The following is a 14,725-nucleotide window of genomic DNA, read 5'->3' as shown; positions in this document are numbered from 1 at the left end:
GAAGAATCACATTGCAGTCTTGTTAAGCAATATTTTCTTGCAATATTAAATTGCAACAAAAAGCAGGGTCAAAATTTAACTAAACAGGATACAGACGTCACAAAAAAGACTTATTTAAACAAAGATGCAGAAGATGTGGAAAGCTCTGCTTGCTAGATAAATGTTTATCGATAGTTACATTATTTAAAGTCCACTCAATTTGCATTTTGATCTGAATACACAAATCCGTCCTGTGGTCATCATTCCTATACAATGTCAAAACATGCCAATGGATGGCTCAAAAAGTCAACGAACCATAATTAATAATGACATTTTACCCAGAATTCCTAAAATATTGAAACAGAGTAAATTTTAACTACCCTTTCAGGCAACAATCAAATATAAAGTAAAAAAAAAAAAAAATTCCTAACAATTAATCATGCTGTTTATTTAATCACGCAGAATAGAACAAAACAAGTTCAGAGAGAAACTGTTTTGCAGAACACAATATGGGATTTCAGTGCACGTGGAGTTAATAAATGGAAAATCCATTTGTACTCTACACAGTATAAACCTACAAGCTATTTTTAGATTTATATGGCTTTTTTACCTGCAATTTTATTGTACTTTCATTCATATATTTTTCATATGAATTGTGAGTTAGGTGGCCTAGAAATATGACTGAAGTATAAATAAATAGTTCAACTTACGCAGAACATAGGCTATATGACCAAAAGTATGTGGACACTGACCACCACACCTATACAATATGGATAAAAGTATTGTGACACCAGACCATTACTGAGCTCTTCACTTTGACCCATTCTACTGCTGATGGTTCTCTATGGAGATAGAATGCCCATGTGCTTGATTTCATACACCTGTTAGCAATGAGTGTGGATGAATCACCTAACACCATGCATGTATTGCATGCACTCGTTAGTGAGATCTGTACACAGTGCTTACATTTGTTCCTGGATGTGCATACAACACCCTTGTTGAACAAGCACATATGGCAAGATATAAATATGATTTATCTATATAGTTCTCCCATTTGCAAAATATTAAGCTAGTATAATAAAACCTGTATGAACGAGACTATCCTCATCCTCTGTAAGTCTAAATTATTATGTGATGCACTACTTGTTTTGTCTCGTTTACCCATTGTACAGCACTGCGGAACAAGGTTGTGCTATATAAACCAATAATGATTAATAATATATAAAATGTGTTTATTCTGTGAATCAGATTAAACACATCTACACTTTGAGAAATTAATTAAAAGATAAAGCAACAATTTACCTCTTTCCAGGATAAACGGACTTGTCCATATCATTACAATCTCTTCCTCTCCAGTGATATCCTCTCAAAGTCTACAAGATACAGTTAACACCTTTACTTTTATACATTATGACCTGGTATGACCTAGAAAATATTTTTTTATTCATATTATATGTTAATTAAACTAGGAGACAATTGCGATTGAGCTCCAATCTCCCCAAACTACCCTGTCCCCTAGGCGCCCCTTCACCCCATGCACCATCCTCAGTATGCCCCAGGATTTTTCTTTGGATAGTATCTCATCAATCAATGCAGAACAAGAAAAAATATTTCTTTAAAGAGTTGGCGTGGTGAGCGACAACAATTGTATTGATCTCCTAGTATCTACTGTCACTGTCCACTTTTCTTGGGACGTCTCTTCCTTCGGGAGGCTGAACATTACTCGCCTATGTGCAAAAAAGGCATTCAGGCAATCTAAAAAAATGTTAAAAATGTTAAAAAATGTTCTAAAAACAGGAGAAAATATCTTTAACTCCCCAGTACTCAACACAATCAACTGTAGCCCATTAAGCTAATAAGAACTAACTGACCTTATCACATGATTTACTTACCGGAAAAAAACTAAAGTTGTCGTGGTCAAAATCTTCCAGTGGAACTGACCTTGCAAAATTAGACAAAGAATTAACATAAATCTTATACAGAAAATTAAAATAATATTATTACATGTCCATTCTTATACTTGGCAAAGTGGTTATGAAACGGTATAATTGCTACCCTAATATCAAATAATGATTTTCCTTTGGTTATGTAAGTGGCGTAGGGGTTTAGACACGGAATCAGCTGGGATTATGAGATGCACGTGCAATTTAGCAATCCTTTTTTTTTGGATTTGTACCCTAAGGCTAGGTTTCCACTTGGGTTTTTTTAGCTAAAAACGCCTATAAAAACGCCAATAGCGCCACCTGGCGTTTTTTTGTGAAAAACGCATGCAGCCAGATGTTAGCTGTAATTCAATGGGAAATCGCAAAATGCCATTTCCACTTGGCGTTTTTCTGTTTGGCGTTTTTTCAGTCCTCTTTGGCGTTTTTCTGCTTTTTTGGGCTCTGTGGCAGTTTTTCAAAACTGCAGCATGTTGACACTCTGGCGTTTTTTGCAAGAAATCTTGGCTTTTTTTCTCCAATAGAAGTCTATGGGAGAGAAAAAACGCCATGAAAAAGCCATGTGGGTTTATTGCCTTGGCGTTTTTTATGGCGTTTTTTCCACAGTTACAATGCAGAGGATGGACCCAGTATCTGTGTGTCCTACGAGAAATAGGCTGAAAACAAACAGTTTCACACAAAACAAAGTCCTGGACTGGTTCATATTGAATTTTACACCATTTGGAACAAACATGCCATTACAAACAAACATACGCGACCAGATCCTGCGTGCCAAAAGCAACAGCAAACAATTTGCACCATCATTTGGGGCCAATCTTCCCAGAGGAGCAGACATTCGGAATAAAGCATGCCTTACAAACCACAGAAAAGAGACAAAAGGGTCTACCAAGTAAATGACATCAGGAGAGGGCAGATACTTGCCATTTATCCTAATCCCTTTTAGCTGGGTGAAACTTCTAACTTGTAAAGGCTGGAAAAACTGCCTAAGGTCAAAAAAAGCAATTTCCACAGAAAGGCTAAAACGCCAGAAAAAACTGCAAAAAAAACGCCAAAACGCAGGTAAATGCAGCGGCAGTTTTCTTGGCAGTTTTCCTGGCGTTTTTCATCAAGAAAAAAACGCCGGACAAAAACCCAAGTGGAAACCTAGCCTAAGGCTAGATTTCCACTTGGTTTTTTTTTGCTAAAAACGCCTATAAAAACGCCAATAGCGCCACCTGGCGTTTTTTTTGTGAAAAACGGCTGCAGCCAGATGTTAGCTGTAATTCAATAGGAAATCGCAAAATGCCATTTCCACTTGGCGTTTTTCTGTTTGGCGTTTTTTCAGTCCTCTTTGGCGTTTTTCTGCTTTTTTGGGCTCTGTGGCAGTTTTTCAAAATCGCAGCATGTTGACACTCTGGCGTTTTTTGCAAGAAATCTTGGCGTTTTTCCTCCAATAGAAGTCTATGGGAGAGAAAAAACGCCATGAAAAAGCCATGTGGGTTTATTGCCTTGGCGTTTTTTATGGCGTTTTTTCCACAGTTACAATGCAGAGGATGGACCCAGTATCTGTGTGTCCTACGAGAAATAGGCTGAAAACAAACAGTTTCACACAAAACAAAGTCCTGGACTGGTTCATATTGAATTTTACACCATTTGGAACAAACATGCCATTACAAACAAACATACGCGACTGGATCCTGCGTGCCAAAAGCAACAGCAAACAATTTGCACCATCATTTGGGGCCAATCTTCCCAGAGGAGCAGACATTCGAAATAAAGCATGCCTTACAAACCACAGAAAAGAGACAAAAGGGTCTACCAAGTAAATGACATCAGGAGAGGGCAGATACTTGCCATTTATCCTAATCCCTTTTAGCTGGGTGAAACTTCTAACTTGTAAAGGCTGGAAAAACTGCCTAAGGTCAAAAAAAGCAATTTCCACAGAAAGGCTAAAACGCCAGAAAAAACGCCAGAAAAAACGCCAAAACGCAGGTAAATGCAGCAGCAGTTTTCTTGGCAGTTTTCCTGGCGTTTTTCATCAAGAAAAAAACGCCGGACAAAAACCCAAGTGGAAACCTAGCCTAATAGTTGAATTGCTTTCTTGCAGGGATGCTCTTAGCATGAAATATTTAGTGTCTTCAAAAGTGATTAATACATGTTTATTTAGGCAAGTCTGCTGTAATATTTTATTCTACTAGAGATTTTCTGAAAAAGACAAATGAAGAACATCTACATAAATTGATATAGCTTCCAAAAAATAATTTATCTAGCAAATCACTTCATCTCGATTCATTTTTCTATTTCCTGTACTCATCTCCCAGAATGAAGAATAAAAAAGTAATTTAGGTAGTAGGATGTAGAGAACTTTTTTGAAGTTACCTTGATGGCTTATCGTAGGAACGAATGCATTTGTAACATCAATTATCAAAATCTTTCGGGAATATTTCATGCATTCTGAACAATCACAATCGCACATGAATTCTGACTGCGTAGATTGTGTGCATTGCACTGATCCAGAAGTAATGCGGATAAGACAATATACTGCTATGCTCCAATTATTCGTGTTAACACTCACGATTCCATTGTTTCACAGATACTTCGTAAAATCGGAAGGGAGCACAACTTGAGGAAGACATCAGAAATGACATCTGCGTTTTTCTGTGGTTAAAAAAAAATGAAACAAATTTACCTTCCAGAAATAGTGGTATATTAGTAAATGTGATTGAATAAAAAAAAAAAAACAACGAATTACTTCCTAAAATGTAGGTATCTACTGGTTAAAATAACCAATACAGGTGTATGGCGATAAGAGCAGTTCCGGTTATAGCACTGATTAAATAGAGGCGATACAGCTTAAAATAACAGCTGTGTGTAATGGTCTGCTCTCATTTTGAAAGTGTTTGTGTTACATATTCCTTTCTAATTATACAATGAATGTGGAAAAATATTTTTTAATAGAGAATTAAACATTATTTTCCTCATCGCACTGCAATCAAACCAGGATAGACGTTTTCCCTTTAGCTGCATGCATTGGGTCTTTTGTGATCCAATACATGTGATCCATTCTATCATATTTCTGACAGTTCTGAATGTGTAGTCCGTCTCGGATCCCAGTATATCTGGGATCTATTTCTCTGATGACCTTAGATATACAAACGTTTGTAGAATGGGTGCCACTGGAGACATCCCAATTCTTTAAAGTACATTTGCTGTTGTGCTACGATAAAATAAATAATAAGCAACTTCAAGTGATTCCTTTTTCTGGGTTTTACATATTATTATGTAATTATACATTACGTATTCTGATAATTAACAGTGTTTAAGTAGCACATTCTTTAACTTTACCATGACAGTGTTGGACTGCATAACGATCTTCTCTGCTTCCTTGAAGGCCCTCTTCAACCCACCCTTTAAAGAAAGAAAAGAAAACAATTGTGTTTGCTGCCCAATATCCTCTTTTATTGTTTAATTAATGCTCGCTTTTTCTTGTTGCAGTACATAGGGTTTCACAACAGGAAGGCAATCTCTACTTGGAAGGGAGCCATGACAGCCTTGGCTTAAACGGCTATACGCATACATAAATACTTAAACTTCCCACCACTTATTGTCCTCACGCAGTGCAATCCTTAATCACCTCATTCGTTGTGCAAAACTCTCCTACCCCGACCCCTGCTAACCACACGTCGGCCATGGTTTATGGCCCTATCGTCTCAAGATGATTAATTATGTAAACGAGCGGTGTTTTCCACCTTTTAAACATTATATATGAAAGGAGGTATGCCGTAAACATAGCAGAGAACTGTGCATATGTTTGTTGACTTTCAATTTGACTACCATTTTGGAACATTTTGAAAATAGGTTGTATTTAAATTGTTCACCTGCTCCCTAGTCTGCTGCTTTGTGATATTGTAAAACCCGTCTTTTCTGATGATATATGTATATGTCTATGTGTTGTTTTAATTAGATATTTGTTTTTCATCCTTGTCAGTAAAATACCTCAAATAAGAGATCCTTCTTTGGTTTTCATATTTTGGCAGCTTTACAATGTATCTCAGGGTGACCAAAGAACAGTTCGTATTTCTGAGAACATCTCTGACACATAGCACTAACACAAAAAGAACTGAATTTGTTCTATTCAACCTTGTTAATTTTCGAGATGACTGTCATCAGTTTGCAAGAAGCTGCTTTATTAGTGACGATAGAATTGTGACGATCTGCCTTAAAAAAGGAATAGCATAGCGCTTCGTTTCATACAACCTACAAAATATAAGCTATAATGTCAGTGTGGAGGAAGACTTGTTTTATAGGGTCTATGGGGACACTGAGTATCACATGGAATATAGAGTAGAAAAAATAGCAATAGACCTTAGTGCAACACAGTGCTTATGGAAGGCGGGAAGGGATGTAGGAGTAACAGCGTATAGCCCCACTTGAAAAGGTAATGGATTGAACTTGGATAGGAGTGAGTGTGACCAAATGCGCTCCCCTCACTGGAGACTGGAAACTATAACCCAGGCAAGCAGAGTTTTGCCAAGCTCTGGTCATGGCAAATGAAGGAAATTAGACATGTAAGGCCCTAACTGTGACTTTAATATTGTGACATTGCTTTGCCATGGTTTAAAAGGGACACTCCAGTACACTAAGTACTTTAATATGCATTAATTTAACCTGCAAAAGCATTTCTGTGCATACACACAGGGAGGTCAAACAATCTTTTGTATGGCAAGAGGGGCGAATGCATATCATTGAATTTGCAAGGAGCACCACAAAAATGTAAAGGCACATATTATGGCTGCATTAAAGTGCACTCGACGGCTAGAGTGTCCGTTTAACTAAAATGTAGTTCATATGCTGCTGAAAGAAGGAGGTTATTTTGTTCCACTGTTATACTGTCATGTATGGAAACCATTTAAAAATAATGCAATTATACAGACTATTAGTCTTTGTCACGGAGCCTTAGTTTTAAAATATGTTTTCACTTGAATATAATGAGTTCCGGTATGTTAAATGACAAAAAACCACACATTTACCAAGAATAACTGTCTTTGTGGTTTTATAACCCACACACACAGGTTGACTTCAACATTTTTTTAGCCTCCATATAATACAAGGACATTTTTTAACCATATTAAGCACTCATGTTTCATTGAAGAGTATACATTTCCAAAAACAAATTTGGTATTTCAGTATAATTTTTATATAAAATAACATTTTGCTTGGCTATCATATGCATTAAAAAGGATATAATGACTGGATTGGCCCTTTAAGAACAGTAGAATTTCCTTTTAATAACATTATTTTTAAAGCCTAACTTAAGATTTATAATGTTCCACTTTCAGGTTCATAGTTTACTGATTAATATGTTACAGCTAAACCCTCTATTACATAATAGATATAATAATATGTTTTGTATGTGGTGAAGAATTTCTAGGAATGTGTGGGAAAGTTATCAAGTGCCCCGCATTTCTCTCTCTTTTCAGTTTTACCTTTGGCGTTTGGTATAGGTGACAAATGGGCTCCCCTGGAACATTATTGCACAACTTCAGGGCGTGACATACTATATCGCCATTCAATTTATAATTGAGCCTGTAAACAAAACACAAGACACAAGAACATATTGTATCCATGGTCTCAAACTTGAATTGGGACATGAGGAATATGGTGTCATTGTGATAACAATATAGGAGCTGGAAAGTGCCCATTTTAAAGAAACAAAGAAACCTATGGAGCAAATCACCAATATATCAAAGAACTGCCAAAAAGTTATGTGGCGGAGCCCTCCGTCACTGCGGCCCCTGGGGAGGCCTGGGAGCCAGCCTTGTAAAGACTACTGTGTGTAGGTAAAGGGGGTAAATTTCTACTGATTTTATCCCTGGTGCAGGTTTTACCATATTTCCTAAACATTAGAAACTCTGAGGACTGTGGTGCGCTGATATTGATTTGGGATTGGTCCTGTACTTTGCCAACACAGATGATATTGTGCAATTACTTTTCCTTGTGTCTCCCCATGTTTTCAGCTACCCCCAGAAGTATATTATCTCATCATTTAATATTTTGTTTAAGTCAGTCCTTATCTCCCCCCCATTGTATTCCACTATGTTGATAATTCATTTATGTCTGCATAAAACCCTGTGTGTGAATAAACAGTTCTTGTACTTCACCCTGCATTACGCTTTGGCTAGTGAGTTGGGGACTGGAGAGTTGGAGTGTGCCCGTATACAGTTCTTGTAAGAGCTAGGAAGCAGCTATTGACAGAGGTGCCCAGTCGAGGGACCAGGGGGTTCAGTCTCAGGTTAGTCATATCTTCCCTTTAGATTATCTTTTTATCTTTTATTAACTTTTATCTTTAGATTATATTGTGTAAAATTATTATAAAATATATAAAATCTACATAAATTATAAGAATCCCTGTCCCCAAGAACTGTAAGACTACACCTCTGCATTAACTATCTCTCTCTGTTGTTAAGTTACTGATTGTTGGATATTGGTTCAGGGTGCCTTTGGAAAGTGGAAGTGAAGAAAAGGTAAAAGGCTTTAGGGCAGGGAAGTGATTCGATAATGCTTGCTGTGCTACTCTGAAACAAGCACAAGTTATATGTAATTTTAATGAACTATACTAAAATCTGCGACTGTTCAATTTTAACTGTTCAATGATACTTACAACTTGATTAGATCTGATCCAAACAGTTCAATTAACAAGGCACATATACCACTTAAATTTGGTTCACCTGCCAAAAAAACCAAAAGAAATGATCTTCTGTTATGTGGTATTTACTAGATTATTTGTATGTATCATGCTTAAAAAAGAGCAAAGTAAACAATCTTGGCTGTTTGACAGAGCTGCTAAATAACGACAAGATGGCCAATATATTCACTTTAGGTGGTTACCAGTGCAGAGAAAGGGCATTTTAGTATAGCTAATATTCAGCAAAACGTAGACTTCTAAAGTGCGGCTCTTAAATATGGTACTGTAATCGATTTTGTTTTCTCTTTATAGTTTATGATGTATAGAAGGCTTAAACTTTGCGTTCTATATACTACAGCACTGGCCTAAATGCTGCATTGTTTATACACCGAATTAACCTAGTTGTTTCTGCTTCACCATAGTTCTTAATGTTGGTCCTCCTGAGGAAAACAGACATACATTGGTAATTTTAGGAAAGTTACTTACTTGGCAAGTAGGAACACAGTAAGACCATGGCCTCCTGTATTGAACTGTTGTGTACTTGAGCAAGCTGTTCAGTTATGGACACTAGAAGAACACAACCTGGAATGACCAAGAAAACAAAATACAGGTAACCACTCAGTCTTAACTGGAACAAAAAGGCTATTTTCTAGTCAGGTAATCAGTATATTACACGGTATGACAATTTATATTTTATTGCAACACTTTTGAACAAGGGGCTAAGGGAGAGGTCTATTTATCACACTTCCATTCAGAATTATGAACTTGTGGGTTTGTTTTAGTTTGTTCGGGCCCCTTTTCCTTTTACCAAGTACCCTGTGGTTGAATAAGTTGTATAATCAAATTTTTATAGGGCTTATAAATAATTTACATATTTCACTAACCATACTGGTCACGAAAATATGTTTTGCAGTTTTTATATATATATATATTATATATTTACAGTGGGGCAAAAAAGTATTTAGTCAGCCACCAATTGTGCAATCCTCGGTACAATAAGTATTTGGTCACCTACAAACAAGAATGATATCTGGCTCTCACAGACCTGTAACATCTTCATTAAGAGTCTCCTCTGTCCTCCACTCGTTATTACCTGTATTAATGGCCCCTGTTATCTTGTTATCAGTATAAAAGACACCTGTCCACAACCTCAAACAGTCACACTCCAAACCCCACTATGGCCAAGACCAAAGCGCTGTCGAAGGACACCAGAAACAAAATTGTAGACCTGCACCAGGCTGGGGAGACTGAATCTGCAAAAGGCAAGCAGCTTGGTGTGAAGAAATCAACTGTGGGAGCAATTATTCGAAAATGGAAGACCTACAGGACCACTGATAATCTCCCTCGATCTGGGGCTCCACGCAAGATCTCAACCCGTGGTGTCAAAATGATCACAAGAACGGTGAGCAAAAATCCCAGAACTCTTCCCTGTTAATCCCAGCTCTTTGGTCTTGGCCAGAGTGGGGATTGGGGACCTAGTGAATGACCTGCAGAGAGTTGGGACCAAAGTAACAAAGGCTACCATCAGTAACATACTACGCCGCCAGGGACTCAAATCATGCAGTGCCAGATGTGTCCCCCTACTTAAGCCAGTACATGTCCGGGCCCGTCTGAAGTTTGCTAGAGAGCATTTGGATGATCCAGAAGAGGATTGGGCAAATGTCATATGGTCAGATGAAACCAAGGTAGAACTTTTTGGTAGAAACTCAACCCGTCGTGTTTGGAGGAGAAAGAATGCTGAGTTGCATCCAAAGAACACCATACCTACAGTGAAGCATGGGGGTGGAAACATCATGCTTTGGGGCTGTTTTTCTGCAAAGAGACCAGGACGACTGATCCGTGTAAAGGAAAGAATGAATGGGGCCATGTATCGTGAGATTTTGAGTGAAAACCTGCTTCCATTAGCAAGGGCATTGAAGATGAAACGTGGCTGGGTCTTTCAGCATGACAATGATCCCAAACACACCGCCCAGGCAACGAAGGAGTGGCTTCATAAGAAGCATTTCAAGGTCCTGGAGTGGCCTAGCCAGTCTCCAGATCTCAACCCCATAGAAAACCTTTGGAGGGAGTTGAAAGTCTGTGTTGCCCAGCGACAGCCCCAAAACATCACTGCTCTAGAGGAGATCTGCATGGAGGAATGGTCCAAAATACCAGCAACAGTGTGTGAAAACCTTGTGAAGACTTACAGAAAACGTTTGACCTCTGTCATTGCCAACAAAGGGTATATAACAAAGTATTGATATGAACTTTTGTTATTGACCAAATATTTATTGTCCACCATAATTTGCAAATAAATTCTTTAAAAATCAGACAATGTGATTTATGGACTTTGTTGTCTCATTCTGTCTCTCATAGTTGAAGTGTACCTATGGTGAACATTGCAGGCCTCTCATCTTTCTAAGTGGGAGAACTTGCACAATTGGTGGCTGACTAAATACTTTTTTGCCCCACTGTATTTCCATATATCCTCCAATATACTGTATAGATCTTCCAATCAAGGAGAGGACATCAGTGAAAGCACCACGATTTGGGCGCGATTGTGGTGCTTTTGCTGACGTCCTCTCTTCCCCAATTGGATAAAAATAAAGGAGATAAGATGAAAGACAGAAGTTAGACGAGAGAAGATGCGGAAGTGGACCTTCAAATTTTGGATGAACCGCTGGTAATAATTTGCAAACCATTGAAATTGCTGTAATAGGTTCACTCCACGGGGTTGAGGCCATTGTAGTACAGCCTGGAGTTTTACATATTGTACCTTGAAACCAGTGGCACTGGTGACGTATCTCAGAAATGTCACTTTGGATACCTCACTTGTATTTTTTGAGCTTTGCATAAAGACTATTCTCCCTTAACGTATGTAATACTTTCTTAACTTGTTCCTGGTGCGAAGGTAGGTTGGAAGAATGAATCAGGATATCGACGATAAAGAATTCATGTAAATAGTCTCTGAAACTTACGTTTACAAACTGCTGTATGCGTGCAAGATTATAGGCACCTCATAGATCCAATTAAGTGAATAACTTGGACCTCTTGAGTCTATCAAACAATTCAGAAATAAGCAGAAGAGGGTAGGTATTTTTAATGGTAACACGGTCGTACCATATTAGCCATGTAGTCAATAAAAGGTCTGAGTCCACTGTCCAATTTGGACACAAAAAATAATCCAGCAACCGCAGGAGATGTGGCGCTGTGTATGAAACCTTCAATCTTGGCAGAGAATAATGGGTAAATTCTACACCAAGGTAGTACGGTGCCCAGCAATAAATCTGTGGGGCACTCATAAACATGGTGAGGTGGAAACACAGCATACTCCTGATACTGCAGGGGTTTCAATGAACTATTGACGGATAAAGTAGCTACCAACCCAGAGTAGTTGGTATGAAATACTAGAGATGCAATGCCAGAAAATAATATCTCGAGAAGACCATTCAAATATGGGGGTTTCCAGCTAAAGCCATGAGTACCCTAAAACCACAGGAGCAGATGGAGAGGAGATGGCATTGAAAATCAGTGTTTCTTTATGAGGAACTCACACATACAAACATAAAGAAACAGTCTCAAGAGTTAGTGTGTCAGGTTGGGGTAGGCGTCCATTGATTTCTTCAGCACGTACAAGGTTTGTTTCAGTGGTCATGGGTATACCATGAAGATTACAAAAATGCTGACAAAAATGTCAGGGCTGGAAAATGAGGCAATAAAAGTCAGATGGGGTCTTCTGGGGTCATAAACGTGAGCCCTGCTCTCAAAGGGAAATGTGGCCTGACACATGGATGCAGTAGCTGCTAGGTAGCAGGCTTGTCACGAAGGTCCGCCAGACGGGAAAGGTCGGCTCCTGAGGGGGTCCCACCCCTGTAGTAGCTGGCGGGACCAATGCGTTGTGGAATACTTGCAAGCACCAAGTTTAGCTCCTGCATGCTCATTACTTTCCTGTGTTTGCCAAGTTCTAATTCACACCGACAAGTAAACACAAGCCACTAGTTGGGTTGCAGTGAAAGGTAGTGAGGAGATTAAAATGCATCTGTTGCCGGATGCCCACAAAAGGAACCAGCTTGTCAACCTGGCATTACCCCACAGAAAGTCTATAGTGGAAAAACACTTTGGAAGTAGTTGCTGAATATATTCATGGTAATTCATGGATAGTTGATTAAAAAAATAATGTCTTACATACATAAATACTACTTGTCCTGGAAAAAATGCATAATTTGTGAGAATACACTAAACAAGAAAGGGTGATATAACAATTAAAGAAAGACATAGGAAAAACACTGAACCTTGAAAGAGTTAATGCAGTTCTCAGATATATATATTTTTTTGGCTTGTTTCCCACAAAATCTATCGCCTGTTGAAGTTTTGTGACATGTTTAAACTCTACATACCAATGCAAGTACTGCTTTTCCGGAGTCTGGACTCAAGGTTCTGATTCTGGTCCAAATGCTCATGTCGTAACTTGAAGGAGCAACTTGGTCCAAAAAGAATAAGAAAAATCAGTAGGAGACAAGCTGGGGTGTGAGGCCTCATCTTCTCCAATAGAGCTGCATGTCATATGACTGAGTGAAGGGAAATATTCACACAGTAGGCACAGAATGCTAATCATTTAGTCACATGGTTTGCAAGAATCACCAGGAAATTACACAAAAAAAACCAAAACAATGTACCGCATATATTTTCCTCCACGTTAATACCAACAAAGAGTGTTTAAGTTCCCTGCTTGTTGCACAAGGTTGTGACACTGTGTAAGATAAAAAAAAGAAACACTATGTGCCTGAAACCATCATAACATTTTGTGTAAATGATAAAATGTTTTTTTATTATTTATACATAAGAGAAACTATTAAAAATACATTTTCTTTTCATACAGTGTGTGACAAACACTCATCTGTAGGGTTTTACTTCCCTTGTCAGGATCACAACGTGCTCAAAACAGGAACACAATGACACAACTTATTCATCTCTAGCATAAAGAAAGAAAAAAAAATAAACAAAAAGCTAATCATTAACCAAAATGGTTTGCAAGTTAATGTGGTTGATATTAAAATATATGCAGCAACCGGTTTAGATCTTTTTCTGCTTATTGATTTGCAAAGAAAACAATAAAAAAAAAACATCCAAAAAGGATCAGTACGGGTCAGTATGTGAAGTTTCAGTGAGCCACGCAGGAAACTATAACCAATAAAAGCAACAAAATCATTTTAGAAATGAAAGGCTAATATTTTTGTCCCTCGGTACAAATGTATTTAAAAATACATAGCAATTATGTAACGGGGCAGTGTGATGGAGTGTATAAACTCTTCACCCAAACAAGGCACCATGGGGCTAAACCCTCCAAACAAGGGTGGGGAGTCAGACCCTTACAATGCACAGGCAGGCGATGTGCAGGTGGATTGTGGAGACTAATCCCTTGGGTTTAAAAAGTGCTGCTCCTGGGAGAAGAGGCCAGTGTGAGAGGTTTACAGACTGGATGCTAGATGCTGTTATACTGGACCGTTTGGGTATTTTTGGGGACACCTACAGGCAAAAGGTTCTGGTGAGAGAAGTATCTACCAGGATCATGGCCCCGAGCGGTCACCCAGGTTCTTCATGTCCTGGGATCAAGGTGGCTAAAACCAGACAGCAGGAGAGCAGCACAGATTGTTGAGCTACTTGTTTGTGTTCAGTTTACCGATATGTTGCCTGCAGGAGCAGGTAGGAGTAGGTGTGTCACACAGAGCAAATGCCATTGGCCAGGTGGTAAGACTTATGGAAAACTACATGTTTGCAAAAGACTATTGTTCCAGTAACACTGAAAAAAAACCATACTGACAAGGGAGCGTCTAACCACAGACCGAAACCCTGTTTCTAATGCCTAAGTGGTGAACATGTGCAACAGGGGAAGCGGAATGTCCAAAGTCATGACAGGGACAGAGTTCATCACACAATAAAGACACAAGAGATCTGATGGATTTTAAAAGGTCACAGTAAGTAATTATAAACATGTAAAGATCTATTCAAGTTTACATAATCCCCAAATTTGCATTAGCTAATATCACGATTCCTTAAGGGCATAACCAAACGCAAACTGAAGACCTTAGCTTAGTAGGACAGGGTCCTCCGGGAGTGCTGAGGTAGGGGTAATTGATGATAAGAACGCTTACTGGTGTAATCC

At 38.5% G+C, this 14,725-nt stretch overlaps 1 protein-coding gene across 1 annotated transcript in view; it reads right to left on the bottom strand.

Moving 5' to 3' along the window:
* Nucleotides 1-13,103, bottom strand: part of AOAH (acyloxyacyl hydrolase) — a 34,733-nt gene extending 21,630 nt beyond the window's left edge. The window contains exons 1-8 of the mRNA XM_053467712.1: nt 12,960-13,103; nt 9,070-9,165; nt 8,560-8,626; nt 7,385-7,484; nt 5,244-5,306; nt 4,474-4,556; nt 1,872-1,920; nt 1,282-1,352 (exon numbers count right to left, since the gene is read on the bottom strand). Of these exons, the coding sequence (XP_053323687.1) occupies nt 1,282-1,352; nt 1,872-1,920; nt 4,474-4,556; nt 5,244-5,306; nt 7,385-7,484; nt 8,560-8,626; nt 9,070-9,165; nt 12,960-13,101 (671 nt within the window). The 5' untranslated portion in view covers nt 13,102-13,103. The remainder of the gene's footprint in view (nt 1-1,281; nt 1,353-1,871; nt 1,921-4,473; nt 4,557-5,243; nt 5,307-7,384; nt 7,485-8,559; nt 8,627-9,069; nt 9,166-12,959) is intronic.
* Nucleotides 13,104-14,725: the final 1,622 nt, after the last annotated feature.

Source organism: Spea bombifrons, chromosome 5 (assembly GCF_027358695.1).
Source record: "Spea bombifrons isolate aSpeBom1 chromosome 5, aSpeBom1.2.pri, whole genome shotgun sequence".
NCBI classification, from domain to species: Eukaryota; Metazoa; Chordata; class Amphibia; order Anura; family Pelobatidae; genus Spea; species Spea bombifrons.
The sequence above is the reverse complement of the archived record's forward strand: the minus strand, read 5'-3'. Positions and strand labels throughout refer to the sequence as shown.